The 25,475-nt window shown below is 36.4% G+C and overlaps 2 protein-coding genes across 7 annotated transcripts in view; one reads left to right on the top strand and one right to left on the bottom strand.

Annotated features, from left to right (window-relative positions):
* The window catches only part of UTS2B (urotensin 2B), a 63,670-nt gene extending 49,160 nt beyond the window's left edge, over positions 1-14,510 (top strand). For 4 of the 6 annotated variants that reach the window (XM_057301976.2, XM_063603028.1, XM_055110790.2 and 1 more), the window contains 4 exons: positions 3,524-3,622; positions 4,850-4,887; positions 6,350-6,443; positions 13,242-14,510. In XM_057301976.2, the coding sequence (XP_057157959.1) occupies positions 3,524-3,622; positions 4,850-4,887; positions 6,350-6,443; positions 13,242-13,267 (257 nt within the window). In that variant the 3' untranslated portion in view covers positions 13,268-14,510. Of the gene's footprint in view, positions 1-3,523; positions 3,623-4,849; positions 4,888-6,349; positions 8,094-13,241 lie in introns of those variants that run through there. The other 2 variants (XM_034957902.3, XM_034957901.3) reach the window with 1 other exon arrangement.
* The window catches only part of OSTN (osteocrin), a 69,168-nt gene continuing 57,001 nt past the window's right edge, over positions 13,309-25,475 (bottom strand). Inside the window, exon 5 of the mRNA XM_003804462.6 lies at positions 13,309-18,821. The gene's annotated coding sequence lies outside the window, so the exon portion shown is untranslated. The remainder of the gene's footprint in view (positions 18,822-25,475) is intronic.

The following is a 25,475-nucleotide window of genomic DNA, read 5'->3' as shown; positions in this document are numbered from 1 at the left end:
GTTCTTTATGAAAATAGAGTATACAATGAAAAATACATCAAGATAGAAACTTGTATTTGCAGAGATTTGAGGAAAGTAAAGCATTGGGGAAAATCATAGCAGTTTCAGGAGGGCAATGCTGACACCTACATTACACATTGTTTATCACATTTCCATCTATGACAGCTAGAAAATATACACCATGATAAAATTAGTGAAAAGAAGTTTCTGCTCTTATAATGTTATAATTTACATAATTTTTATTTAAAATTTGTGGTGCTTCTATAGAAAAAGTAGCTCTTAAACTGAGAATCCTTAGAGCGAGATTTAGTGATGATTTATCAGGCAAACAACTTAGCCTCATTGAAACTTTAATACATTTCTTTATGTTTCCAAAATATAAAGTGACTTAAAGTAATGTTATCTAATACCTTTTCCAGCCTGAAATTCTTGCTGTTTCTCTCCTCTGACTTCCTTGTCAGGAAGAGGGAGATAACCTTTTCCTCTCAGCTTACTTAAGGGGAACCAAGACAGAATGTAATAAATTTTATTTACATGACATTAGATTGAGAAAAGGGATCAAGTTTCCAATTTCTGATTCTAATTCCATTTTGCCAGACCTTGTTACCTCAATCAATAAAAAGTAGAGTAGTTCTGTTGGCAGAGGAAATAAAATTGCATAATCCCTTATTATTTATTTATGAGGATTTTTCCCATTGAAAAACAAGTAGTCTCAGAGACCTAAATACAAGCCTGGGAATCAAAGATTCTGGATTTTATCCATGACACTCACATTTTATCTTTGGTCAGCCACAATCATTGCATTTGGTAGGTCTACGTTGCTCTTTCTATGAAATATTGAGATTTCCAATGTTTCTAACGTAATGTGAATATGGGAGGAAAAATGTGATTATTTGCTGAAGACTTTGCAAAATTAGGATTAGGTAACTGTAACTTCTAATTTCATGTGTATATGAAACAGAGAAAAATCTGCCTCAAAATCATTTGCTAGATTACAGTTAAATAACACCTCTGACCTCAGAATGCCACACAGTGATATGCATATGTCACTGACAGCACAGTGGTGCTATTTCTCTCAGAGACCTCTTTGATCTCAGTTTTATTATATGTATATAAGGAAGATTAAATTATTAGTAAGGTTATTTTCTATCTAAATAGTCCAAGATTAGAGGGAGTTCTTCTCCATGTATACATTTTTTATATCCACTATTTGACTTCTTTTAGTCTTCTAATATAATTTTAAAATAAGCATTTATCTGCTGACACAGACTACAAAGTTGGGGTTATCAGCTTTTTTCTGTGTGTTAGAACTCTCCAAGACAAATGGCACAATCCTCCCCGCTTACATCTGGTAGGGACCATATAAAAGTGTGCCTGAGGGAATGAGCCTGAAATTGGGCAAACTGCCTAACACAAAGGAGGAAGAAAGAGTATCATGACCAAGAAGATTATGGGAAGTTTATTTTTGTGAATTTAATCGTTTTGGGAGTTTCCAGATTTCTTTCTGGTAAAATTTCTTGTCTCTGTGCAGTAAAAACCTTCCCATGTAGATGGAAAGCAAAGAGACAACTAAATTTCTTAAGATTCAGTATCTCGAGTAGCAATGAATCAACATTTTCTGTGTAATATTTGCAAAAACACTCTCTCGTATTGGAGCAGCTTTGCCATCTTTTGTGTCAAATGTGTGTCTACACTCAGATATTTTATATTCAAATATTTCCTTTATTAATATTAACTGTTCAAAGATAGAAACATTAAAAATATATGTGTTTTTCTTTTAAAGCTATATCTGTTTTAAAACTGAGTATGAAAACAAGAAACAAAAGACTCATTTTCTATTGCTTTTTTTTTAGCCAATATCTTACTTTAGAAATCAACTTTTTAAAATTCCTTGAGAAAAGTTTTTCTTCAGAGACTCCCATAAAAGAGGTTTTTTTCTTAAGAGATAGTGATAAGAAATTTCTGAGGACAAAGAGTTATGGAGGTATAATTATCAGAAGCAAAACTAATAAAGAAAGGCAAATCTATCAGTTTTGTTTTTTGAAAAATGTTTCACTTAACTATGCAGAGGAATGGATTGTGAATTAAGGGGAAAAAAGCTTTAGATCCATACTCTTCTAGTTACATTACTCTTAGTCATATACATTTTCTAAATTGAAGGTAATGAATCTGTTTCTCTTACCATAGTTGTCTTTCTGAAACAAGTAAGTATTATCTGGCTCTGAAATATCCCTTCTTTTTTCAATGAAAACATTTTAAAGATTACAATTTAACATTTTTAATGAATGATTAAAATAAAAATTACATTATTTCATAATAATGTTTTTCTTTTAAACTAAACTATCTCTGAGAGTCTTTGTATAATTGATGCTGAGCAAAATTTGATATTCTGTTGGTATTTTAAATACTCAAAAGAAAATTTTACCAATAATTTTTATGTTTATGAAGCAAAGAAAATTGAAGAATTGAGCAACAATTAGGTATCTTTGGTTAATGTAGAAAACTGTGATCCTGTCACCTGCCCCAAATTATTCATTTTCTTCTTTTAATTAGCCATTTAAGTGTTTGAATTTATCAACTGACATTTTGTAGAGACAGGAAAGACAGGTAATTTTAAGAAATAGTCCAGTCAACTTATAAGCCATTTCTCTAGCTGAAACCACAGTACTCACTCCTAAACTTAAATCTCATTAATATTGCTTTTACTCACACTCTAACAGTTAATACAAAGAGGCAGGGAGAAGAAAAGATGATCTTACAGAAATTATGTGATAAAGGTTTGATTTTTCAGACCATCTCACTAAAGTTCATGGTAATATACTAATTATTATTTCAATTGAATTGTCAATGGATTTTTTTTGAATCTTCATGTTTTATAGCTTGCTAGAAGTCTCTTGTCTCAATTTCTACTCCAGAATGAAGATAATTACAGTACTGAGACATTTAGGGACCTGAGGAATGAATGGCTGTGAGGTAAATTGACAAAGATTAAAAGATGTTAATACGGAAGAGGTAGACACCATCCTAGCTTTGCCACAATCTTCCTTGGATGCTTTGAAGGAAATTCCCAGAACACAAACTGGCTTATATATATAAATGTGTATATAAATGTGTATATCAGATAAAATCACAAAATAGAATGTTAGATTTTTATTTTGAAAACTACTTTTAGTTTATACTTATTTTAAATAAAATAGTAGAAAATTCCAGAAACACAGATTAAAAAGAAGAAAGTAAAATTCATCTCCAATTCTTCTACTCAGAAGTAATCACAGGTAAAACTTTAGGGTGCAACCTCCAGGTATATGCATATATTCTCTCTCTTTCTATGTCTGTCTGACTGTCCATATTCATTCAATATATATTCAATAATTTTTTAAATTACCCATCCCTTCGGACTATACACTCTCTCTACATTTCTTTTGTTGTCAAATATACGAATTGATAGTAGCCTGTAAGACCAATTTAATTAGAAATATTTTCAGTGACTCAAATTGAAAATGGTGGTTTTTGATCATTACAGGAAATGAAATATTTCCAGATAAAAAATATACAAATCGTGAGGAACTATTGCTGGCTCTACTGAATAAAAATTTTGATTTCCAAAGACCTTTCAACACTGGTGAGTTAAACATAAAGTCAAGCTCTATTTATTAAAAAATAACAATTTATTTTGTCTTGAGACTTGCTTTTTCTAAATGTTAATTTATATTAAATGAAATAATTACTCTTTTATATGCTACACTAAAGATTTAAGTGATTTTTTTGTTTTATATTTATGTTAAATCCATGGAGTTATTAACAAATATTAATAGCCTATTTTGGTCAATTTGAGGGTCCTAATGGGATTGGTAAACATATAGTAAAAAAAAAAGGTTACCTTTATTCATATTTTCTTCTCATCTATGCAATTCTCCACTAGTACCACTAGTATTTTATTTTATTAAATGTTTCAAAAGTATTATAGTTATAGGTTTCTTCTAGAAATTTCACAAATTAACTGCAGCTTTGTTGTAGTTAATTTAGCATTATTTTAATCAAATTCTTTCAATTTTAGGAAACAGTTGGAGTACAGATGATGAATGAAAAATTTAGGCTACACCAATTGAAATTATTTTTATTTGAAGAACAGGAGAATCTGACTTACAAATATCCATGAGATTGTCCTCCAAGAAATGACTGAGATTTTGTCAGAAATTTAACAAGTCTAGCTTAAGAGAAAATGTGACAATATGATACTGTGCTACTCTCCCATACAACATCTGAAGTAATCTAAACATGTCTGTATTCATAGAACAAAATGCTGGTTAAAAGAATAACTTAATAAATACTTTTAAAATTCAGGGTTTTTAAACTAAAAGTAATATATTCTTATTGAAAAATAAGTGAAATTTATAAAAACAAAAAATTTATACCCAAATTTTAAAACCTGGAGCAAGTTAGCCTTAGTATTTTGGAGAATTTTCTTCTTGATTGAATTATACATAGAATACATGGCTTGCTTCCCCCTGCCCACAACCCCATTTAACGTTGTTTTATGAGAATTTCCACATGCCAGCAAAAATAGTTTATTTCTAAATAATAGGTCATGCTAGAACTATGGTCTACGTTAGAAAAACTTTGTGCTAATTGTTGAAAATTACATATTTCAGATGACATAACTGATTGCATTTCAATACTATGGGCATTGAGAAATATACTGGAGGTTTTATATTAGGAATGGATGGGTGATGTCAAATCATATGAAAAAGACCTATGCTTTCTACGTAAGATCTTAAATGTGTGTACTGAAGCAAATTAAATATTACTTGCAATGTATGTTTTTTCATGTGACAAATGTGTCTTGCAGACCTAGCCTTACCTAACAAACTGGAAGAACTTAACCAGGTGAGAATGTGAAATACTTAAATGAGCAGTTTTAATAACAATTATAAGGAAATTTCTTCTTGACACAATGTTTTTTAAAATAAATTATTAATACTACAATGTAAAACTTTTATTCCTGCTAAACAAAGCGTGAAGCTGTTTTGTAGAAAAAGAAAAATCAAGTTATACTAACACAAAACAAAACAAAACTATGGCTGAAGTGATCATTCTTTATAATGTCTAGAAATCTGGATTCTAATTTTAGCTTTGCAATTACCAAACTGTGAAACCTGGGGCAAACAAATTCTCTAGACTGAAATCTCCTCATCTGTAGAATGGGAGGCTGTAAATAGATGGATGTTATTGTTTTTAAACAGTGGGAATCTTTTTTCCCCCAAATGTTATGTTTTCCCAGCAAATGAAACATGTAAAAGTCAAGCTGTTTGGCTTGAAGCAGCTGGTGTGAAGAGCCTGAAGTGCTGCCTTTTTGACGGGGACCCCTAGTAACACCCTTTTCTCCGTGCAATTCCATTATTCTGCAAACCGGCCCTTTGGGAGAGAGAACTATTCTCATCATTCTCTTCTGAGTAGCACCAACATGGAGATAAAGAGTGGTCCAGGCTGAACCCTACTTTTGTAGTTAGCTCTTCAGGGCCTAAGGCAATTAGTAACCTTATCAAAATTAAAAATTAAAATAAGTTGAATTCTGGATGGAAACCTTAGGGCCTCAAAATACTTTTTCCTTCCAGCTAGAAAAGACAAAAAATTCAGGAAATCCAAGTATTGACATAATAATTTGTAGCTCCTTGAAAAGACCTGCTCATTATAGGTGGCACAAAATGAAGTCCAAGTACACAGGCTGTATTTACATGTTCCCCATTAACACCCAGAGGTGACTTCCTTTGCCCAAAACCTGTTTCTGTCTGATCTTTTGTTCAGTCATGTACCTTTCCTAGTCAGCCCCTAAATGCATGCTCCCTGTTTTTCTTCTCTCTTTTTTGTTTTTTTCTTCCTTTGTTTCTATTTCCCCCTTTTTCTCTCTTCCTTTCTTTCAACCATTTTCTCTCTTTTTTTTTCTTTCTTTTTATCTTTCCTCTTCAACAGAGAACAGCATGGTTTTTTTTGTTTTGTTTTGTTTTTTGTTTTTTTGAGATGGAGTCTTGCTCTGTTGCCCTGGCAGAAGTACAGTGGTGCAATCTCGGCTCACTGCAGCCTCCACCTCCTGGGTTCACGCCATTCTCCTGCCTTAGCCTCCCGAGTAGCTGGGACTACAGGTGCCTGCTACCACGCCCAGCTAATTTATTGTAGTTTTAGTAGAGGCGGAGTTTCACTGTGTTAGCCAGGATGGTCTTGATCGCCTGACCTCGTGACCTGCCTGCCTCGGCCTCCCAAAGTGCTGGGATTACAGGCATAAGCCACCGCGCCCGGTCAACAGCGTGGTTTTATAGAAGACCAATTAATTATCATTTTACAATTTTATCAGCTGGAAAAGCTAAAAGAACAGCTAGTGGAGGAGAAGGATTCTGAGGCGTCCTATGCTGTAGATGGTCTGTTCTCTTCTCATCCTGGCAAACGAGGTAAGCTTTCATTTCAAGGTTTTAAGATTGACTTCCAAAAGATTATTTTTGCCGTTATTTCTGAGAGGAAGAAGATTCAGTTGGCATTTCTTAATCTTATGGTGGTGATCAATATAAAGGCTCATATTAAAAAAAATATTCCAATAAAAGTGTTACCATATAAATGTATTTGAGCTTTCTGGTGTTTACAACGGGGCAAGTTCACACTTCTCAGGTTTAAATAAAATAGGTCCTTATTGTATAAACTCTGGCTTACTCTTGCTATTTTGGCTTAAACACTGAAGCAGCAAAGACCACAAATAGAAATAATCCATTTTAAGTCAATTTAAAATTTCATAGAATCTATTCTGACATAAGGGGAAACTTCGTTGCTATAACACTTGTTCCAAGGTTCGATTCATAGCATTTAATTTTAGAAAGATTACTTTTTTGGATTATGCTTTTGGATAATTTTTCCTGGGAAATTATTGTTTCTTACTGACTTTGTTTTTATTTTTGAAAAAAATGTATTCCTGTTTCTTTGTTCATGTAGTGATGAGAGATTTCCTAAGTCATATTTATTTTTACTTGTCCCCTATACCAGATTTGTCTTTAACTTCTGTAAAATCATATTTTAACAATATTATTGAGGGAAGAAGATGAACCAGTGTTAAGCCCTAAACATATACCAGACATTTTATATTTTAATGTCTCAAAATATAGTCATTAAGCATTCAGACTCTAGAGCTAGACTGCCTGGGTTCAAATTTTAACTTTGACTACCTACGCAACCTTGGAGAGTTATCTAATTTTCTCTGCCTCATTTTCTTTGCCTAAAAATGCGGATAATGATAATAATCTTCATGGGATTGTTGGGAGGAGTACATGAGTTAATTTAATTTAAAATAATTCCTAGTATGTAGTAAGTACTATGTAAGCTTAACTTAAAAAATTATTTTGATCATTATTACTACAATTATTTTCTACATGAATCCCGTACGATAGCTATTAATATGACTTTTTTTATAGACGAGAAAACTGCATCTCAGAAGGTTTAAATTTCATGCTGAAAATAACCCAACTGCTAAGTGACTTAGCCAGTAAGGGTGAAGGATAAAGTGGCAGAAGATGAAATGGAGGGTAGGAGGGAGGGAATTTAGTGGCTTTTTTTTTTTTCTTTGAGATGGAGTTTCACTGCCCAGGCTGGAGTGCAATGGCACAATCTCGGCTTGCTGCAACCTCTGTCTCTGAGGTTCAAGCAATTCTCCTGGGGATTACAGGCATGCACCATCACTCCCGGCTAATTTTTGTATCTTTAGTGGAGATGGGTTTCACCATGTTGGTTAGGCTGGTCTGATTCTGGATATATTTCAAATAAAAGTCAACAAAATGTGCTGGAGAATTACACATGAAGTGTAAAAAATAGGCAGGTGTCAAAAATTACTCCAAGGATTTTGTTTTGAGCAACTAGGAACAAAGGACAGTTTCTGTTTATTGAGCCAAGGATAACTGGAGGAGAAGAAAGTACAAGAGAAAGGTTGAAATAGAGATTTGTTGGACCTTTCCTGAATCAGTACAGCTTAGGCTATTAGGTGTTAACAGTTGTAATCTAAATCTCAGAGGCGTGGTGTAATAAAGTCGGGAATCGAGTCCAGTGCTTGTAGCACAGCACAGCACCACTCTATTCTGTAGCCCTGTCATCTGGGACGTTGATACAGCTTAACTGCCTTCCAACATTGCCAAAACAGAAGAGGATAAAGGATACATCCCAGCTTTCAATTGCCTCAGTTCAGAAGGGACACACATCATTTCTACTGAAGTCCATTGGCCGGGATTAGTCACTGGGACTACCACCAACATATGGCAAGGCAGGTTGGTAAATGTAAGGAAGTACCCATAGTATTTGGTGAGCACTGCCTCTATCATAGTCTATCCTTTATCTCTTCTTAAAAACATAGACTATACTCAACTCATTCTCATTAGAGACAACCCCAAATCTCTTCTAGTGACTGCATGCAGCACAAATAACAGGCTTTCCAGGATACATTTACTAGTCTTCATCAGATATAATGTGGCCACTCCTTTTTTTTGAGACGGAGTCTTGTAGCCCAGGCTGGAGTGCCGTGGTGCGATCTCGGCTCACTGCAACCTCTGCCTCCCAGGTTCCAGCTATTCACCTGCCTCAGCCTCCCGAGTAGGTGGGACTACAGGTGGGCGCCACCAAGCCCGGCTAATTTTTTTGTATTTTTAGTAGAGATGGGGGTTTCATCATGTTGGCCAGGCTGGTTTCAAACTCCTGACCTCAGGTGATCCACCTGCCTTGGCCTCTCAAAGTGCTGGGATTACAGACATGAGGCACTGTGCCCTGCCCATTTTTTTTTTTTTTTTTTTAGACGGAGTTTTGCTCTTGTTGCCTAGGCTGGAGTGCAATGGCACGCCACCTCGGCTCACTGCAACCTTCGCCTTTCAGGTTCAAGCTATTCTCCTGCCTCAGCCTCCCAAGTAGCTAGGATAACAGGCATGCACCACCACACCCAGCTAATTTTTTGTATTTTCAGTAGAGACAGGTTTCATCATATTGGCCAGGCTGTTCTCGAACTCCTGACCTCAGGTGATCCGCCGCTTCTGCCTCCCAAAGTGCTGGGATTACAGGCATAAGCCACCATGCCCAGCCAAGCTACTCTTCATTCACAGACCTATTAACTGAAAAGACGAGTTATTATTCACCCCATACATATCCAACAATTAGCAGACGAACAGGGAAAGGATAATCGCAATCAACAGCAAACTAAATATACTGCTTGCCAATTTACTCTTTTCCAGCCTTTCCTCTAGGAGCTCTAGGCACATGATCTGAATCCCAAGCTGTTGCAGATGCCAGTTTTAGCACTTATTTTGCCATTTAATAAAATAACTCTTAATTTTTCAAACCTATGATATCAGTTTCCTTGTCTGCCATGAATGAGTTGCTGATACTGTGTCAGATTTTCGGTATGTTTTACAGCAGCACCCTCACTTCATGTTATCAAACTGTATATTGGGATATGCTTAGCAAGCTGATAAAATAGCCTTTAAATCTCAGCGATGCAACTTTCTATAATTTTGACCGAGTTTACATGAAGTCTTACATATGTTGATCATTTTTCCTTCACTTCATGCATACGTTATGTGGAACACGTGGTCTCCAATGTACCTATAGTAGGATAGGAAAGAGATGAAGCAGGTAAATATGCTTTTAACTGCCAGAGCTATGCACATGATCCCAATTTAACTTAATGGGGATGTGGGATCCCTAGGAAATACAGAGAAGTCTTAGGAATAGCTGTCAAGAGTTGTATTCCTACCACATATTTTGGGTTTGTTATGCCATATATAATAAATCTTCCGGGAGTAAATTGAGTAGAAGATTAGATGTATGAATTTGAAGTTAGTGAATATGAATTTTATATCTCCAATCAGCCCAGATTAGAGATATACATTTGGCAGTTATCAGCATTATAAATATTGTTTGGCATTGTGATGAGAGCATCTAGGGAGTGACTCTCATCCCTAGGTGAGTTTTTAGGGATGAGACCCTAAAAACTGAGACCCAGATCATTCCAAGGGAAGAAACTGAGCAGATGAGGCAGAGTCAACAAAAGAGGCTGAGTAGGAGTAGGTACAAAGAAGGAGGCAAGAAAGCAACACCCACAAGTCAAGTAAAAAAACTGTTTCCGGGAAAAAGGAGTTTAAGTCTATCCAAAGCTGTTGTTACCAAAACACCAGGGGTTCAGTCTAAGTCCTACAGCTCACTGCACAGAAAGCTGATCACTGAGACAAGTATTGCCAAGGAAGAAGGCTTTAATTGGGTGCTGCAGCTGAGGAGATGGAAGCTCAGTCCCAAATCCATCTCTCTAACTCACTAAAACTAGGGTTTATATAGCAGGGAAGAAATGTAACTACGTGAGAGAAAGGCAAGGAAGCAATCATGATGAATGAGGGGTCCAATATCTCATTGTCTGGATGTGGTGATCTGGTGAGTTTCAGTTCTTTGATACTTTTTTTTTTTTTGAGACAGAGTCTCGCTCTGTCACCAGGCTGGAGTGCAGTGGTGCGATCTCTGCTCACTGCAACCTCTGCCTCCCGTGTTCAAGCGATTCTCCTGCCTCAGCCACCCAAGTAGCTGGGACTACAGGCATGTGGCCACCACCCTCAGCTAATTTTTGTATTTTTAGTAGAGACAGGATTTCACCATGTTGGTCAGAATGGTCTCGATCTCCTGACCTCATGTCGGCCAGCCTCATCCTCCCAAAGTGCTGGGATTACAGGCATGAGCCACCGCACCTGGCCCTTTGATAGTTTTTTCTGGGAGGCCTAAAGGTCATTTCCTGAGGAAGAAACTCACCTAAAACAAATACAAGCTTTAAGCTTTAACAGCAGAAGGGTCAATTTCTGATTATCCAAAAACAACTCTCTATGGGTCTGTGGGGCTGATTTCACTATGATAGATCCAGTAAAATGAGGACTGAGAACTTCCAGTTGAATTCAGCAGAGGAAAGGTCATTAATGGCCTTGCCAAGGATTGTTTGATGAACTTTTTGTTAAAGAAAACATGACTACAGAACTGGAACCACTGACAATAGAAAATTCTCTTAAAGAATTTTGTGCTAAGGAATAGAAAAAAAATTGGTATATCAGCTAGAATGATTTGAAAGCATAAAAAAAAAACCTTTTTTGTTTATTTTTAAGAAAGTAGATATTACAACATGTTTGTAGGTCAGGTACCAGTGGCTCACACCTGCAATCCCACTACTTTGGGAGGCCAAGGCAGGAGAATCACTTGTGCCCAATCGTTTGAGACCAGCCTGGCCAATATAGGGAGGCTGTGTCTCTACAACAAATTTAAAAAATTAGCCTGGTGTGGTGACCCATGCTAGTAGTCCCAGGTACTCATGAGATTGAGACTGGAGGGTCCCTTGAGCCCAGGAGTTCGAGGTTGCAGTGAGCTATGGTTGTGCCACTGCACTCCAGCTTGGGTGACAAAACTGAACATAATCCACGTTATACATGAAGTGCAGTGCTGTTGCCATAACTAGAGACTAACCACTGTGAATAACAATAAATGAGGATGAAATAGACCCAGAAATCCAGCTTAAGACAGTAAATATTTCACAGCTTACTGTGAAATATTGTACCTTTCTTTAATCTTTTAATATATTGTTGATAGACATCTGCTACAAATATAGCTGTCCAACTCCTAGCATCATGCTAAAAACAGAGAATACAAGAGTTAACAAGACAGCCATTAAGTGACACCAGAAAGCTGGTTGGGGTTTTACTTTATGTAAATGATGAATGGTGCACGCTATAAACGTTGGGGAATTGGCTCTACCACCAATATGACTCATGACAGTTCCCTTTGACCACATCCAAAATGTTCTCCAAACTATATTCCATTGTATATTTAATTGAGCTGTTCATGTGGTATAAGTCTTGGCTAAGTGTAAGTTTATATTCTTCTGCCAGACTCATATTCAAAGACATCTGAAAGGACAGAGAGGTCAGTGATGATAACTTTCCAAAGCATACTATAAAAAGAAGATTGGCCAGGCATGGTGGCATGCACCTGTAGTCCCAGCTACTCAGGAGGCTGAGGTCAGAGAATCACTTGAAGCTGTAGCACTCTATGATCATGCCTATGAATAGCCACTGTGGTCCAGGCTGGGGAATATAGTGAGAAGCCTCATCTTTAAAAAAAACAAAAAAACAAAAAAAACCTGAAAAAAAAGAAGAAGGTGAGATTAGTGGGTGAAGCGCCTCACTTCAATGTCTGAAAATAGACTTCTGCTTTCGCAGGGTTTGAATGTGGCTTCTAAGGGAAACTGTGGCTCTTGAAGAAATGAAAAATAGGCTCTTAGTGATATCATAAAACTCTGTTTATATGTGGTGATAAGCACAGGGGCTACGGTGTATTTGGGGAGGAAAACCTGGGCAAGCATGTAGAAATTTATCATTCATTTCAATGAGGGATTATATGTTTTTCAACACTTTTTCACTATAAATACCACTGATAAACAATGAATCAAAGGCCCTTCTCCCAAGGGACTTAGTTTTATAAGCTAGTTAAATAAAAGGAAATTAGAGAAACTGATGATTAGCTAGATGCAACTACTGTAAGTCAGGTGATTGGTAACAACCTACAGAAGATTTAAAATGATTCGTTTATATATTTGAAGATTGAAATGCTAATATATTTGGTTTGATTTCTCTGAAGAATCATTTTATGATCAGAATGGGAGGACTAAATGTGATGATGACAAATGAAGTTAATTAAATATCATTTTGTGGTCTGCAAAGTGACCTTTAAACTGTCTTCCTTCCTCTTCACTCAATAGATAGATTCTCATTAGCACTGCTTTTTTTACTTATGTGACTTTCTTTTTGGTGTTTCAGTTACCTCAAGTGTAAAATAGAGGGATGAATCTCATAGGGCAGTCTATTGAATTCTCTAGACTGTATTATATGTATTATAATTTATAACAGCATTGTCCAATAGAATTTTCTGTGAGGGGAACATTCTCTAGTTTGTACTGTCTGTTATGGTAGTCACTGGCTACAAGTGCTATTGAGCAGTTGAAATGTGACTAGTATGATGGAGATGCTGAATTTTTAATTTAATTGTAATTAACTTAAAGATCCACATGAGGCTAGTAGCTACAATATTGACTGTCCCTTTTAAAAACTTAACTCTCGCATTCAGGCACACATAAGCTATTGATTCAAGAGCAAGTTTTATCAAATATACGTCTAATAAAAAATGTATTTTGTTTTCTTCTTTAGCTTGCTTTTGGAAATACTGTGTTTAAAGCTTTTTCTCTGGATGCAAAAAAAGATAAGAATATCAGGAAAATATATATATCTACTCACTCTGCTGTAGGCAGACCCCCTGAAACTATTGCTGTGGAATAAAAGATGAAATGCTCTTGATTATTGTAAATACAAAATTGCATGCGGGATTGTGTAAAGACAATGCCAGGTTGGACTGCCAGAATGAGCCAACAGCACTTGCTTCCGCCTGTAGAGAGCCTATGAATGGACGTGCAGTCAGGGAGGTTTCATATCACCAAGATTCCTATCCCAGAAAAGCAGATGTTCATAGCTCTGGGAATGGAATGCGCCCCTCGTGGAGAGCCTATAAACGGATGCATGGAAGGCGCCTGTCCATATGGATAAGATAGGGTTGTAAACGTCCTCATCTTGCCACGGCTCTTCTAGGCCTCTTTAGGGTTAAGGCATATTTCCTTCTGAGAATTTCTGGTCTAACCGGTTGTCTAGCTTCATTTCCTGTTTCCATGGATTGTTTGTAACCAGCTTTTGTTACAATTGTTACTGCTGATTAATATCTTGCTAATCATAGGTTATGGAAAGATTGTGTTTCTGTTTTAAGGCTCTGTTAGAAATTACACACACAGTATATTGTAAATTCTTATCTCTGCATACTGTACTTCTACATACAAATGTACTGTACTTCTACATACAAATGTTATGTTAAAGAATTACTTCATCCCCATGTGACCATCTCACCTCATAATCAAATGACCCTAAATCCCTCACTAACCTACCCCTGTCCTTGCTAAACTTAATAATAAATGCTGGTATATCCAGTGCATTGTTGGCACCATGGGACCAGAAGGCGATGACCACCCTGCACCCAGCTTTCACTATCTTGTGTGTGTCTATTATTTCTCAACCTGCTGATCCGCCTGGGAACAAAGAGCCCCGTTGCATTGCGGGCTGCTGGCCAGATCCCGCAATACTCTGCTGTTTAAAATTGTAGCTGTTTCAATCATAAACTGGCATTTATTATGCATACGATTTTTCACCTTGTTCTTGTTACTAAGTCAATTGTAATAAGCTTAAGGTTTATGTTGTGAATAATCACTAATCAGTTGCACTTTTGAAGGTATGTCACTATCAAAATGGTTTTGTAGAGCTAGAGTTGAAAATGCTGTATCTATTGTATGCTTTCCATAAATTCATTGCTTATGTAAAGTTGTGTCCTGTTGTGACTATGCTGTTGAACTTTTAATTAAAACATTTTGAAAAGCATCTTGGAAAGTTATATTGTCTCAAGTTACATGGAAAATATGCATTATTGTTCTTTCTCATTTTTATGATTGTATTGGTCACCTCTCTTTTCTATTAATTTGAACAATGGTAATTGAGACTACTCCAACAAATGGATACATTACTAAAGCAGAAACAGATTTATTAAACTCTAGGGAAAAAGTACTAGATGCCTTAAAGATAGAATGTTAAGAAAACTTTCTTAAAAAAATGATTTGCCTTTTGTTTTCTTAATTCTCATGTCTGCCTCCTCCACAACATGAGAAACTATCTGAGACCCTCAGCATGCTTGTAAGAGTTTAGACACAGTGTGGTTAAAGACAACAACAACAAAAACCCCAAAAACTCATTGGCTTTCTCTTGATTAGCTTTTGTTTCACATCTATACATCAAACTGCCCTTGCTTACATCTAAACAAATTTATTTAGTCAATTAAAATTTGGAAGTTCAACCTCAATTTTGTTTACAATCTGTGCTGGCACAGATATATTGCCAAAGTAACTTTACAATGAAAGAATATTAATGGCTAGCTTACTCTGTGATAGCTGACCAAATCAATCTACATACCACCCTTTACTATATGGGGAGGAGAAGATACAGTTTAATCTACATAAAATTGTTGGTGCTTAAGATAAAGCTGTCTTATAAGATAAAATGAATAATATTGCTTAAACTATTAAAAAAAATTAAGGGTCCAGGCACGGTGGCTCATGCCTGTAATCCCAACACCTTGGGAGGCCGAGGCAGATCACCTGAGGTCAGGAGTTCGAGACCAGCCTGACCAACATGGAGAAACCCTGTCTCTGCTAAAAATACAAAATTAGCTGGGTGTGGTGGCACATGCCTGTAATTCCAGCTACTCGGGAGGTTGAGGCAGGAGAATCACTTGAACCTAGGAGGCGGAGGTTGCAGTGAGCTGAGATCACGCCATTGCACTCCAGCCTGGCGACAAGAGCTAAACTATCTCAAAAAAATAAATAAAATTTAAAAAAAAATTAAAGGCCAGGCCCAGAGGCTCACACCTGTAATCCCACCACTTTGGAATGCTGAGGTGGCGGTGGAGGGGATCAGGCTTAAGCCCGGGAGTTTTGAGACCAGCCTGGGTAACATGGTGAAACCCCATTTCTACAAAAAATACAAAGATTAGTCAGGAGTCGTAGCATGTGTCTGCAGTCCCAGCTACCTGGGAGGCTGAGGTGGGAGGATTGCTTGAGCCAGGGAGATCAAGGCTTCAGTGAGCTGTGATTGCACCACTGCACTCCAGCCTGGAGCTAGACCATGTCTCAAACAAACAACAAATAAAAAACCCCAAACACCCAAAACAGAAATGAAACAAACAAGTAAACTATTAAAACAAATTTAAACCTACAATAAAATAGACCAAGTTGAGCAATATGCCTGTAATGCTAAGCTTGCTAAGGAATAACTCAAATGTATGTAAATAAATATTAGTTGCATGGTAATGCCCGAAGATGTTCTCATGTATTTACAACAGTTATGAATGCAAATGTGTTATAATAAATAAAGATTAAAACTGCTTTCATCATCCCGTGTTTATTAACTTTGGAAAAGTTGAACCATATTCAAGCATCTTGAGCCTTTAGATATAAGGGGTAATATCATTCAGAAAGCTTTTTATACTTTTTCCTTTTAGAAGATTCCATTAAGTTATTTTTTCATAATTTGGTTTAAGAAACTTAATTCCCTAAAGCTATGAACAGATTAAAGGTACAACTTGACAGACATTTTTTAGTGTGTGTAAATTTTAGGACAACATAGCCAGGAACTAACATCCTTTTATGAAATTTGATTATGTAATTGACACTAGAACCCAGAACTCCATATACATATATTCATTTGCTCTATAAAGCTTCATACAGAAGCAAAGAGAAAAAAGTAATGCATTATTTTGAAACAAAACAAAAAAGTCCCTTCAAGTTGAAATATAGTTGGATTAGTAATACCTAATGCATTGGATAAATAAGTGAGATGACTTGTCATATTCTTAACAAAAATTCTGTCTTAATTTACTGCTATGTTAAAAGAATAGCCCCATTATTTAGTATATTGCTGACTTATTTTCTACTCTGAATGAAGTAGTGGTAAAAATTAAAATATGAAATAAAATAGAGTTATAAGTGGAGAAAACATTTTCTTCCCTTCATGGAAATTGTGTGTATATTATATTAGGAGAAAACACATTACACATGAAACTATAGCATAAATCACTATATTGTGACTTCTTATTTTAATTAAGTTGGATGTCATAGTCTAATTTTGAATTAAAAAATAAAGAATGGAGGAAATCAATTTGCATAATCCAACTTCCAATATTTACCATGAGAAAGTTTTAGGCTAAAGTAGGTTTTAATACCTTTTGTCAAAGCACGAAGCAGAACCCAGTTGGATTAGAAGCTTACAAATATCCAAATGTGAATACAAAGAAAGAAAGAGCTTCTAAGCAATAGGAAACATTTCTATAGTTCATCACAAGGTTGGGGAAAGGCAGACAAGGATATCACGACTTCTTAAATAATTCTTTCAACTCATGAGTCCTCCAGGATACTTCCCTATGTGCTATTGCTAGCTTTCTAACACAAGTTTATGAAAAAAAGAATTGGTTAGATTTCCCAAAATTCACTTCTCTTGGCTACAGCCCTCTACTACAATGAAAAAAAATTATTTACTATTTTTCCTAAATTAATTTTGAAGACTTTCAATTTGAAAAATATCCAGAAAAACTAAGAAGTTACATACAAAACCAATATATATATTCTAAGTACACATGTTCATTTCTTTCACCTCTTTTTGCCTCTTTTAAACTTTATCTTTAAAAAGCACATTGGATAACTGAAAAATTAGTCCTTTATAAAGGTCAATTTCTTAGTTTAACTCTTTTTCTAATGTATTTTTGTTATGTTTCTTTGAGTTTATTTTATTCTTTGGATCATACAAGTCCATTAATTTTTAGTTAAGATTAGCAATTGCCCATTTCTCTCCTCTTCCTTTAAAATTAAGACACCTTCTCACAACTCACAACACTCTCTTTTTATGCTGAAATAAGCCTTTGCTCTACTGGCCAAAACTTTTTCCCTCCCACGTATCAGACAGTGATTTTTAGGGTTTACAGAGGAAGTGTTTTTCAGATGCTTTATAAACTTCTGCTAAGTAACTTATGATGAATCTCTGTTCCATAGAAAGTTTTTTTGTGTGTTTTCAAAGTATATCCAATGCACAATGGACCTATGTGTCCAAGCTACAGTAACATCATAGTTATTACTGAGAACTGAGTTTTCTACAATACGAAAACTTATGTTTTAATAAGTCATTCAAAAATAATCTGAATGATTTTTAAGAAATCATTCCCAAAATCATTATGCTCTTCAATTGGCTTATTAAGGATAATAAGACAATTGAAGCCAAATAAGCCAATATATGAAACACAGTAAACAGTTTCTTAGATTAATCCAAGATATCACAAAGATCACATTGTGCTATGCTGAAGTGTACTGAGCTAAAATGATGTGTGCTTAGCTGGTCCTAACCTATTCTGGTGGTAATTCTTTGACTTCCCTCCTACTTTCATTTTTCCCTCTGTGTGAGCTTACTCCCCTCCTAATGAGACACTACTGCTCTTAACTATCAGAATTTAGAAAAAGGGAAAGTTTTTAGGGGACAAGTGATATCTAAGTTTGACAAATGAGTAATGTCCTTCACTTTCTTAATTCTAAGTCCATAGGCTCATTGGGGCTGTGTTTTATTTTTCTGAACATGACTGAAACTTGAATATGAAAAGAGAAGCCTAATTTCATAATTATTACCGATCAGACTCTTGGAAAAATGGAATACAGGGAAGTGAAAGCACTCAGCAGAAAATACACAGCATTGCCTTTCCTCATTCCCCAATAATGGACAGATTATAACTAAATTTTACAGAAGCAAATCTGTCTTTTGTTATTATTCTTTGACTACAAACATGTGCATGGTAAATCCATACAGAAGGCATTTCACTGTATTGTGTATTTAATTATTATTTTTAAAAGTAAGGTTTAAGGGGAAGTTAACCATTCTTGAATAATTAAAATATATAATTTTAAAATGTACGTGCATCAAAATGATTTACACAACTTAATTGAAGCTGTAACAATGCTGTAATGTGATGGACTGAAGTTCAAGCTTTGGAAAGGATTTGCAGAAGGTCAGTTCCTTAAAAGTTTAATCATTAAGAAGTGTGAATAACTTCAGTGAAGCATCTTCCATGTTGCTGTGACATTTCACCCAAGGAAGTTGCATCTGCAAAAACGAAAGTTGAGATTGTTAAAGCTAATGAGAACTCTGTAGATCAGGTGGAAGTCCATCAACTTCACTTGAGAAGAGTTAAGTCTTTAATTACACGCTGTTTCATTATAGCCTTTATTTACATGGCAATTTTTTATTTTGAAGACAATAATGCAAAATAACAATTTCAGTTCAAAATACATTAAAAAGAATATTTTAAACATATAAGTTAGGTGCTTATGCTCAAGTTTTAATAAAAATTATAAAAAGTCTTTTTCACAGCTCCTTTCTTCAAGTACCAACTATATTCTATTTTGCTTGAGTTTTTAATCTTTGTTCAAAGGATACTGCCGTGACAAACAAAAGGACAAGGAAAACCTGAATACTACTTTCTGTTTATTATAACACATTGAAAGTTGTATATTTTGCACATTCTACCAAGAATCCAACCATATACTGCCATTTAAACAAGATTTCTGCTGTATTTGAGTTATATTAATTTATTTGAATGATGGTATATCAATATATGTCAATATAAATCTAAAATAAAAATTTTCAGTATAATTCAGCCACATGTGTCTCACATTAGTGGAAGAAAAGTCTCAATGGATGTGCCAGCAAGTGGTAGCACAATTAATGGTCACGTTTCTTTCCTTTTTTCTTTTTTTTTTGAGATGGAGTTTGCCCAGGCTGGAGTGCAATGGTGCGCGACCTCAGCTCACTACAACCTCCGCCTTCCGGGTTCAAGCGATTCTCCTGTCTCAGTCTCCCGAGTAGCTGGGATTATAGGCCCATGCTACCATGCCAGGCTAAATTTTTGTATTTTTAGTAGAGACGAGGTTTCACCATGTTCGCCGGGCGGGTCTCAAACTCCTGACCTCAGGTGATCCACCCGTCCCGGTCTCCCAAAGTGCTGGGATTACAGGCATGAGCCACTGCACCTGGCCAATAGTCACATTTCTGATTTTATCAGGTTGACATTCTGATTTCAATGGCACAGACCTAGAACTTGCTAATTTCATCTAGAAAAGCTAGGAACATTTAGACAAAATACTTCTTTGAATTTGAGTTGCTTAGAGCTAAAGCCTACTAAAAACTCAAAACTTTGGTACAATATATTAATGATTTCAGAAAGCCATTGCATAAATAGCAAATTATCGTCCTTTCAAAAATACGTATCAGAGAAGAAATTAGTGTTTGGTCTGGTAACTAGTGATGGAAATCAAAATATTTTACCCAAAATATACTTCCTTGACATATTTTGAAGTGGCTCCATAAAGCTGTTTTTTTGTGGGGGGATTTGCATTCATGCAGCCAGCCCTCCTCTTGTCTAGATCTAGGGAAGATTAACTGAGAGTCTAATGCTTTCAGAGGTCTGAAAAGAAACATTTGCCATCTATTCTCTCTGAGGGCTGCTGGGTTTTATCTACATAACAAGACTACCTTTGCTAGCCAAGCCTCTTTCTCTCTCCCATAACCTCTCTTGCCACTAAAACCTGTTCTTGGCCATGCTCTGAGCCTGCATTCTTTCTGTAACCTCAAGATCATAGACAATTTTTTGAACACCATTAGTAGATTGGGTCCTTCATTCTGAAGGCTCCCTTGTATACACATTAAATAAATTTGTATCCTCTTCTCCTTTTAATCTTACATCTGCCGCATGTCAGTGATTTTCGGCAAACCTTCAGAGGGGCAAAGGTTAAAGTTAGCCCTTGGCACCTTCAGTTGGGTGCAGTGAGCAGCGAGATTAAAATTTCACCCCGCTGGAAGTCACAGTTATGAGAACCCAAGACCTAATCTGCTGGCAAAAAGAGTAAGAATTTCTTACCAGAAAAGCTCCTGGCCTCTATCTCTCTCTCTGTGTAATCTGATCAAGTGAATGGTAAAAATCACTCTTCCCTCTGCACAATTTTGATTAATGCGAGACGAAGATTTATGTGACTTAACTTGGGGTATAGTATCTCTGGTGTACTTTTTGGTACTTTGTGTATGAATATTCATATTGTTTGATCTCTTTCCTCCCAGAAATAGTCTTTTCCTTTGTCTCTGTCTTTCTGTGTTGTTCATAAAGAGGGATACCAAATCAAGTTCCCTCTTGTTCAGTTTTACGTCCTGGAGAGCTTGACATCTGACTAAATGGGAGCAGTCTTTCCTGATCTCCATCACCCGAAGGGCATGGTTGTTGGATCACATCAGGTGGCCATCCTAAAAATGCCTGGGAACCCAAGACTTTTTTTGTTACTAATCTCCCAAGCTCGGGGGCGGGGGTTTGTCATAAGAAGTCCTGTCCATAAGGAGCTTTTGTTTTCTCAGCCGTTGTTGCCTGGTTAATGCCGGGAAAGTCCAATCCCAGGAGGGGACACCTGGTGTCACAGATTACTGGCACCCCCCTCACAACTGTGACTGGCACCCCCCTCACAAATTTGTGGGTTCCTTAATATCTGTGGCAACAAGAGTCTTTTGCTCTCAGCCTGTTTCCGGGAGTGAGATTTTTGGTGGGGGAATCTTTGGCGTTGTTTTTGTCTATGCCCTAAAATTACATTCTGGGCTTTACATGAAGAGGCTTTTGGATTGAGTTGTTACTGGAATAAGTACACCACTGGAAACCCTAATTGTCGGTGGCCAGAAGACGGATCCTTTAAGTTAGACTAAAATTCCTAAATTAAAAAAAAAAAAATTAGAGATATCTTACACCAAACAATTGATGCGAAGATTAAATTAAAAGAAGGATACATAGGCTGGGCACTGTGGCTCTCCCCTGTAATCCCAGCACTTTGGGAGGCTGAGGTGGCGGATGAGGTCAAGAGATCGAGACCATCCTGGCCTACATGGTGAAACCCCGTCTCTACTAAAAATACAAAAGTTAGCCGGGCATGGTGTGTGCCTGTAGTCCCAGCTACCCCGGAGGCTGAGGCAGGAGAATCACTTGAACCAGGGAGGTGGAGGTTGCAGTAAGTCGAGATTGTACCACTGCGCTCCAGCCTGGTGACAGAGTGAGACTGTCTCAAGAAAAAAAAAAAAAAAAAAGGAGGATACATCATAGGGTCATAGCTAGCTTTCAAAATTCTCTTGACTAAATAAAAGGGCAAAAATTTGACCTAAAACATTTAAAATCCTTTGTAAGAGATTGCCTGAGGGAATAACAATAAAAGCCATCCTGCCTTGTAGTCTAATAGTTAAAAGCCCATGCTTTCAGCATCAACGCCTGGCTTTGATACCCAGTCAGGGGGCCCTGTTGGTTTGACATCTGTGTGACTTTTGACTTTTTGGAGGTGGTCATTTATTTCTTTGGAGACACCTCATACATCCTTGGTTAAGTCAGAACCTTGGTTAAGGCTTATTAATTTTAGCAGGGAGTGTATTTTGGTTAAAAAAAAAAAAAAATCCAGGCACAGTGGCTCACGCCTGTAATCCCAGCACTTCGGGAGGCCAAGGCGGGTGGATCATGATGTCACGAGTTCGAGGCCAGCCTGGTCAATATGGTGAAACCCTGTCTCTACTAAAAATACAAAAATTAGCTGGGGGTGGTGGTGTGTGCCTGTAATCCTGGCTACTCGGGAGGCTGAGGCAGAAGAATTTCTTGGATCTGGGAGGCGGAGGTTGCAGTGAGCTGAGACGGTGCTACTGCATTCCAGTCTGGGCGACAAAGCAAGAGTCTGTCTCAAAAAAAAAAAAAAAACAGATTGTTTTCCCGTTTACTTTCACTTCTCCCTACTTCTCCTTCCTCTTTGCCATTTTTGGTACCACAGGAAAAGGTCTAGAAAAGACTTCTAACAGCTCACACTCCTTAAGGGACTCAGAAGAAGGTAACTCAGAGTACTCTTACTCCTTTCTGGGAGTCTTCTTTCCTTGCAGTTTTAAGCGTCATAGGCAACCTCCTCTGAGGTCTAAAACTCTGCTCTCTTTTGTATTGTGTTACCTGATCACTTTGGCTTTTGACCAGAAATTATTTGGTATTATGAGAGACTTGACCTTGGTGTATGTAATGGCTAGGCAAGAGTAACAGTGTTAGACATGGCCAACTATAGTTGTTTCCAATAAATGCTTGTTACTACAGGGGGCTACTCATTTGCACATTAGATGAACAACGGTGCGGTTTAAACACCCAGAAAAATGTATTTGCGGCAAAGTGACCAAAGTGTGTGGCCTGGTTTCCATGGTGCTTTCCTCTTTTGGGGGTACCTGGGATTCAGTGAAAGCCTTGATTTTTTTTTTTTTAATTATAATTTAAGTCCTGGAATACATGTGCAGAACGTGCAGGCTTGTTACATAGCTATACATGTGCCATGGTGATTTGCTGCACCCATCAACCCGTCATCTAGGCTTTAAACCCCGCATGCATTTGGTGTTTCTCTTAATGCTATCCCTCCCCTTGCCCCCTACGCCCCGACAGGCCCTGGTATGTGATGTTCCCCTCCCTGTGTCCATGTGTTCTCATTGTTCAACTCTCAGAAACCCTTGATTTTTAAACAACTAAATGCTTTGCCTTTTAACTGCATCCACTTTTTTCATATTTAAATTATTAGGCCCTATAAACTAAAAATACTTTGTTAGCCTTGTTCCTTAATGAGTTGTGTCCTGACCTCAGTGGTCCACTTGGAAAACACAGACTAAATTAAAAGCTACCTATCTAAATGAGATTGCTCTCCTTATGCAAGCTTATGGTTAATTCCTAAGGAATCTTGGCATTCATTTTTAATCTTCCTTTGACTACTCAAGCTTCTTGAAAAATCAAATTCTCTCTGTGCTTTGAGATATAAATTTGCTACCTGTTTTCTCTGAAACTCAGAAGGGGTACTCCAGATAAGCCTTAAATTTTTCCATTTACAATGGCATAGTTTCAATCTGTCTTTTTAGACTAGTGAGTTTTACCTGTCTTATGGCTAAAATTCTAAAATCAAAACAATAAAGTCTTCATGTGCAGATGTGTATGCTATACCTTGTGTCTCTCTATACATACATGTATATGTATATATGTATTTATAGCTATACATGTTTAATATTGTCTACACATGGTACCACATTAATTTAAAAATAAATGAGTACTCATAAATTAAGACCAAATGCTTTTCAAGTTCATGTGATTTTAGCAATCTTTGAGAAATAAAGATAGTTTTAAAATTATTGGTAAAATAATATTAAAATGTCTTCAGAATTTTAATGTAGACATTTTTGTCTGAGTCTATTGATCAGGCAGGTTTATGGCCAAAAAATTGTTGCTTGATATTTTTGATACTTGATTAATTTGTTTCTGAGTCTGTGTAACTTGATTTCAGTCTTTTGATTCAGAGGTCTAGACAGATGCCCATGATGAGGGTAGGGGATAACACCTGGTCCATCTTTCCTATCCCAGTTATGCCTCCCCTGCTGGGAGATTAGATTCTCTCCTATCCCAGTTATGCCTCCCCTGCTGGGAGATGCTGTGAGAAATTAGATTCTCCAGGCATTGTCTTTTGTCCTGGGCTCTGCATCTGATATGTAATTAAAATTACCTACTTCCTAGATTTTTTACTAAAATAAAAGTTACTAATTATTAACACTATAATAACTACATGTAGTCAAAACTACTAGATATAAGAGAAAAAATATGCAAAGTGTGTAAGGAAGTAGAGTATGTTTTTGGTAAGAAGGATTATAAAAAGGCATGTAAATTTGTGTGTCTATGGTCTTTTTTTTTTTTTTTTTTTTTTTTTGAGAGAGGGTTTTGCTCTGTCACCCAGGCTGGAGTGCAGTGGTGTGATCATGGCTCATTGCAGCCTTGACCTCTCAGGATCAAGTGATCCTTCCAACTCAGCCTTCCAAGTAGCTGGGACTACAGGCTTGCACCACAATGCTTGACTAATTTAAAAAAACTTTTTTGTACAGATGGGGTGCCCCTTTGTTGCCAAGGCTCGTTTCAAATTTCTGGGCTCAAAGTGGTCCTCTTGCCTTGGCCTCCAAAAGTGCTAGGATTACAGGCTTGAGCCACCACACCCAGCCTTGGTTTTTGTTAAAGTGAAAGTAATTTTGTCCAGTTTAGAGGTTTTAAGGATTGTTTTAAATTGAAGAAATTTTAAAAATTGTAAGAGGTTATAAAACTGATTGAAATTGTATGGATTTGTTTATAAACTTTTATTAAAATTAGCTTTAGCATTAATAATACATGAATACAAAGGTAAAATTTGGTTTTCTCTTTTGAATAATCTTTTAATATAGTATTAATAAGAGGTAGTAAAAAATTTTATTTGCTGTTTGACTAAGCTTCAAAAAGAAAAAAAAGGAGGAGAGAGGGGGAGAGACAGTTTCAGTTTGCCTCATGCTGTCTTTATTAGACCTTATGATTGTTTAAGAAACTGAGTCTCTACTCTATGCTTTTTGAAATCTCTGAATTATTATTTTGGCTAAATGAATGTCTTATTTTACAGAGACCTGTGATCTTATTTTGTGATATCAAGTATTTTAAACTTTTGATGTTTGATAAACTTTCCAAAATCAAAATTCAAATGCTAAATTCAGTCTTTTTTACCTCAACTACCTTTTTAAATATTACAGCCCGTGGAAGTCCAAGAAAAACATATACAGCTTATCTGGCATGTTCAAATTATACAGGAAGCATTGTCAAGTCTGAAATGTGTTTTACTTTGCATTATATTTATATAAATGTGTTATTAAGACGTGTTCTAAAATTGT

This window comes from Pan paniscus, chromosome 2, assembly GCF_029289425.2.
Source record: "Pan paniscus chromosome 2, NHGRI_mPanPan1-v2.0_pri, whole genome shotgun sequence".
NCBI classification, from domain to species: Eukaryota; Metazoa; Chordata; class Mammalia; order Primates; family Hominidae; genus Pan; species Pan paniscus.
Note: the sequence above shows the minus strand (reverse complement) of the source record. Positions and strands in the feature narration are given on the sequence as shown.